The 6,000-nt window shown below is 37.3% G+C and overlaps 1 protein-coding gene across 2 annotated transcripts in view; it reads right to left on the bottom strand.

The window, feature by feature from the left end:
- Positions 1 to 4,876: 4,876 nt before the first annotated feature.
- Positions 4,877 to 6,000, bottom strand: part of DYNC2I1 (dynein 2 intermediate chain 1) — a 46,562-nt gene continuing 45,438 nt past the window's right edge. For both annotated transcript variants that reach the window (XM_069958907.1, XM_069958908.1), the window contains one exon: positions 4,877 to 5,232. In XM_069958907.1, the coding sequence (XP_069815008.1) occupies positions 5,064 to 5,232 (169 nt within the window). In that variant the 3' untranslated portion in view covers positions 4,877 to 5,063. The remainder of the gene's footprint in view (positions 5,233 to 6,000) is intronic.

The following is a 6,000-nucleotide window of genomic DNA, read 5'->3' as shown; positions in this document are numbered from 1 at the left end:
CTGTTCGAATCAACCAGCTTGAAATATGTCGCTGTAAGAAATTGTAGTTGGTCATGATAAATTAATAGATCCAAGAATTCAATTTGTACTTGTGAGTGGTGTGGCACCAATTTTATTCCCCATTCGTTCTTATTTATGTCCTCTACAAATTCCTCAATTTCTTCCTTATATAATTTAACGTTTTTCTGATATAGCGCATGAGTTCTAATGAATTTTTCTTCAAAGATTCCCATAAAAAGGTTCGCATATGCGGGCGCCACTCTGGTCCCCATTGCTGTCCCACATATTTGATGGTACGTTGTCCCATTGTACTCGAAAAAATTGTTTTCCAAAATGTATTGTAAGCAACACATCAGGAAATTCCTTTGTTCTTCAGGTATCTTAGTGTCTCGTTGTAAAAAAGTTTTTGTACATTCTAGTCCTATGTTGTGTTTAATATTTGTATACAATGGGGACACATCCATGGTTAGCATTGTGGTGTCAGAGGACCAAGTTTCTGCTTTTAGCAGGATGATTAGAGAATCTGAATTTTTGAGGTATGAATCCAAGTTTGACACATATTCTTGTAAAAATAAATCAAGATAGTGTGATATATTACATAAGGCGCTATTTATGCCCGAAATGATTGGCCTGGAAAAAGCAAATGCAATCCACCTAGTCCCCGCTTTGTAACTTGCAGGATTTAAAGGATCTGCTGCTAATGTCTTGATGCCAGACACCACAGGATACCTTCAGCGATCTTATACACTCTATTCCAGAGCTGTCTCAGTGGCACAAGCGAAACCTGCACATTACTGTTTATTACGTTACAGCTGATCAGTGGATGATACTGATGAGATGGGAATGGAAATACTGCCATCTGCTGGTATTTATTGAATACTACAGTACATAAAAAAAGTATTGTAAAATATAGAGCTTATGCACTTTTTTTTTCTCTACGTGGTCTCACGTTTTTGACCTGTATGAGGCCTTGTTTTTCTCTTGTTTTTTTTTAGCTTTGTTGGTACAATACTTTACAGTTTAAATTCGATTGCTGTACTGGTTGCAGCATACAAAGGGTTAAACGGAAGATCAAAAATTTTACTTTGTATCTGCAGTAAAAAGACTTTCATTGGTGAGGCTGCTATTAAATTCCTATGGACAAAATATCATGGCAACATATGTCAAATCAGCTTGCATCACAATGACTAAAGTGGTTATCCAGCAATAGAAAAACATGGCCACCTTCTTCCAGAGACAGCACCACTCTTATCTTCAGTTTGGGTGGGGTTGTGCAACTCAGTTCCATTGAAGTGAATAGAGCTTAATTGCAAACCACACCTGAACTGGAGACAAAAGTGGTGCTGTCTCTGGAAGTAAGTGGCCATGTTTTTCTATTGCTGGATAACCCCTTAAGTGTTTTTAAGGGTTCTACACTTTTTTGTGCATAAAGTATGAAGATGAAGGTTGTACATCTCAAAATAGTCAAAACCTCAAAAAAGTAAGTGTGAACATAGCCTAGCATGCTGCTCCCCTCCCAGTGGCCTACACACTTTAAGGAGAGCTGTGTACGTAACTAGTGAAGCCTACACAGATAGTAACATACACAATAGTTTCTGTGATGGCAGACACAGAGATTGCCAAGAGACTACACAAGGGCATACTGTGAGTATTAGATCTCACCCCAGTGACTCATAGGGCAGTTAGACTGCACTGCCCTATAATGTTCTCCATGCTGCTGCAGCTTCTGGGGTGCGCATAAAAAAAATAGCAGAGCAGAGTGCTCTCTTCTGTGTGTGCTGTGCATTGAAAAAACCATAGAGGAAAGGCTCCATCCACTAGCACATATAAATTATCTGACTGGATTTCGAATGAAGATATCACTAAATCTTAAATAGTTCCTTTACCTTGGTTGTCTATTGGAGGGGCTAGGGATGGTAGGTATGTCTACATGTGTGTAATGGAAAAAATATTTAATTTGATGAGCCCTAAAACTATATTAGCTGAAATGGGAATACCCCTTTAGCTACCTGGTGCTGCGGTTACGGCAGTTTTCCTATTAGTATGCTGGTCTTCCGTCTAATCAATATTCACCTCTATTACTGGGACTGAATGTATATACCATCCTGATAACCTTGTAACCTCAGCCTTTTCTTATTGTTATTTCTGCACAAAATTTAAATAAAACCTTTATAAAAGGACCTGACTATTCACATGCTGCCTAATGTATCCCACCTCTTGACAGGCGCCATTGTCACAGGATGATCAATGTTATTCATATCACCTGTCAGAGGTTCTATTGTTATAGCCGAGGTAAATGAGGCTCAGTATGGGGGAACCTGAAGGCTCACGCTCACGGCTGGAATACAGTATGAGTTGTGCTTTGTTCCTGTTGTTTGCCCCTTTGACAATGAAAATTCAGGTTGGATATTTTGTTCTCAATTGTTCAGTCTATCTTTAAACCTGTAAAGGAGATATTTAACTTCATGACTGCTTTCTTGCAGAAACAGCAACTACAGCTCAGTTCCATTGTAATTCCATACAAAACCCAAAAAAGTAGCTGTGTTTTTCTAATTATGGATAACCCCTTTAAAGGAACGCAACAATTTTCATTTCTGCATCTTCATTTTTACCTCTTTTCCTTTTAAACCCCACAGTTCTTTTCACTCTTTTTTGTTTGTTTTTTTGCAGGACCAACTGCACTTTTTAATAGCATTGTTCAATGTTAACATGTAATGTACAACCAAAAGATTTTTTTTTTTCAATTTCACCCCAAATAATTCAGCAACTTTTTTTGTATTGTTCAGGTCAGTACAAATAACCGATTTATATAGTTATACTGTAAAACATTAAACTATTTTTTTTTTAAGGTATAGCTGAAAGGAAGTGGTGTGGAAGACGGCACTCCTGGACGTAGATACTAAAATTTAACTTTTATTCGTGCATATTAAAATATTTTGGTGAGCATAGCAGGACCTACGCGTTTCGCGCTACTGCGCTTAATCATGGTCTTTGGTATTTTTTTTTTAAGTTTTTTTTTTGTGTTTGTCTTGTTATTATTATAATATTACTGTTTTATGATCACTGTATAACTTTTTGTTTGCTGTGACCTGTACTTTTAACTTATTGCTTTAAAGTCCATGTTTTCTGGGATATAAGCGACCATAAAACAGCATTTCTGGACGATTTTTTTTTTATTTTAAAGATCGAAGATTGTCAGCAGACAAAGACCACCTGGTATGTCCTTATATTATTCTCTTTCTGTTTATATTCAATTATTGTGGATTTACCTACCACATCTGCTGGAAGTTTGTTCCAAGCATCTACAACTCTTTCAGTAAAGTAATATTTTCTCATGTTGCTATTGATCTTTCCCCCATCTAACCTCTCACTTTGTCCCCTTGTTCAGGTTTTTTAAAATTAAAAACACTTCCCTCCTGAACCTTATTTTTTCCTTTAACAAATATAAAGTTTTCCATCATGCCCCCTTTTCCTTTTTTCCTCCAGACTATACAGATTTAGATCCTTAAAGTGACACTGTCACCCCCTTTGTGCATTCTGACATCTCTACACAGGTGTAAAGGGTAAATTTAGCGGTTTTCATACCTTATTTTATATCATACATCATGGTGTTTGTTCAAGTAAAAAGTCATCTTTTATCAACTGCAGATTATGTTAAGTGTGCGGGGCCTCACAGCATTAGCGCCACTTAGCCCCGCCCACAACGGCACCATTGGCCCGCCCCCTCACCAGCCATTGGAACAGGCTGGCCTAAAGGTCTTGGCCCTACCCCCTCTAGGCCGGCCCACCAATGGCCGCCAAGGGGGGCAGGGCCAATTGTGGTGTTGTGGGCGGGGCTAAGTTGCACTAATGCCGTGAGGCCCCGCCCACTTAACACAATCTGCAGCTCATAAAAGATCACTTTTTACTTGAACAAGCACCATGACGTATGATATAAAATAAGGTATGAAAACCGCTAAACTTACCCTTTACACCTGTGTAGAGATGTCAGAATGCCCAAAGGGGGTGACAGTGTCACTTTAAGTCTTTCCTGATATGGTTTATGCCTCACACCCTCCACTATTTTTGTGGCCCATCTTTGGACCCGTTCTATTTTATCATTATCCCTTTTTAGGTCTCCAGAACTGGACACAGTATTCCAGATGTGGCCTCACCAGAGCTCTATACAGCAGGATCACAATCTCCCTCTTCCTACTGGTTATACCTCTAGCTATACACCCCAGCATACAATTTGCTTTCCCCACCGCCAGGTTGCACTAGTGACTCATTTTAAGGCTGTCAGAAATCACTACCCCTAAATCCTTCTCTTCTGAAGTCTTTTCCAACACAGTACTGCCGATGTGATACTCGGATAGAGAATTCCTCCTCCCCAAGTGCATTATTGTACATTTGGAAACAATGAACTGCAGTTTTTATAACTTGACCACATATCTAGTAATGCTAAAGTAAATCATTTTCCATATTACTGACACCTCCAGGAATATAAACCCTATTGTGTCATCTACAGACAAACCTTACCTAACAACCTTCTCCTATGTTACTTACAAAAATGTTAAAAAAATAGGACCTAGAACAGCTCTTTAGGGAGAACTGTGTCAGTACTTCTGTATTCAGGCTCCAACACTGTAGTTAATGCAACCAATCATGTAAATATCTGAAAATGATAGTAAAATAGCAATAAAAAAAACAATTAATTTATTATTCTAGTGCCATAAATTCTGAAATTATTTTTAATATTCAGCATTGTGGATAATAAGGCTGTCCTAGTCAGGTTTCACTTATTTTAAAGAATTTTACTTTATTTATACATTTAGCCACTCTACACAAGATATATCATCTAAAAAAAATTCTATGTACAAATGTATATTTTAGGTGCCAAAACATAAAGTATGCCATACAAAAATATATATTTTAGAAAAACATAGAATAAATGAAGCTGTGGATGTAGAAATCGTGTTCTGTACATACAAAGTAATACAAAGTATTGGATATATTACTGACAATATTATAATATAATATTGTATTTATAATTATTATAATATATAATACAGGTTTAATACATATTATATCCCCTGTAAGATTAGATGGAGCTTCTCTAACTCTTGTGGCTGACTCTTGGCTATCTTCTTCTTAATATACTGGATCTCCACTTTTCCTGAAGAGTTACCCAAGGCCAGACCCATTATACTATTGTTCTTTTCTGGTTCACCATAAACTGACATGCTCAGCACCCTGTGAAACAAGCAGAATAAAATATCACCACTTTTTTTTATCATAGCACATACTTTTTTACATTATTTATTTATTTTACTGTATCACTAGAAATTACTAAAATAAGATTTCTATATAATCTGATCAACGCCACCGAGCAGATTCTGGCGGTGCTGTCCGTTCCTCCGACTGCCGCCCGGTTCCCGAGATCTTCTCTGTTATGGTATGTGAATTATTTCCATAGTTGTCCGTAGACTTCAATGCAATTTTTATTCAAAACAACGGACGTTGTTTTAAGTGCCAAATAACGGCTGTTGTGTATACATTGTGTGAACATAGCCTTAAAGGGCAACTCCAGTGAAAAAAAAAAATCTTTCAAATCAACTAGTGTTAGAAAGTGCCAAAGATTTGTAATTGACTTCTATTAAGTCTTCCAGTACTTATCAGTTGCTGTATGCCCTACATACCTTTGTCTATGACATATAGCAGCTGATAAGTACTGGAAGACTGGAGAATTTGTAATACAAATAAATTACAAATCTCTGGCACCAGTAAATTTAGAAGAATTTTTTGTTTGTTTTTTGCTGTTGTTGCCCTTTGAGATGTACAGTGATACTGTCGATAGATAACAAATAGGTCTTTTGGACCATGTTTAGGGACATAGTATCTGCAGGGACATGTCCATTTGGGCTGATATGCATCTTCTTACAAAGGTCTTGCGACCATACAGAAGAGCCGTCCCTAAATGCAGTTACTCTTTGCCCCAATCTTTATGATATTGATACTTTG

The sequence above is a fragment of the Dendropsophus ebraccatus genome, chromosome 2 (assembly GCF_027789765.1).
Source record: "Dendropsophus ebraccatus isolate aDenEbr1 chromosome 2, aDenEbr1.pat, whole genome shotgun sequence".
NCBI classification, from domain to species: domain Eukaryota; kingdom Metazoa; phylum Chordata; class Amphibia; order Anura; family Hylidae; genus Dendropsophus; species Dendropsophus ebraccatus.
This window is presented reverse-complemented; position numbering and strand designations above follow the sequence as displayed.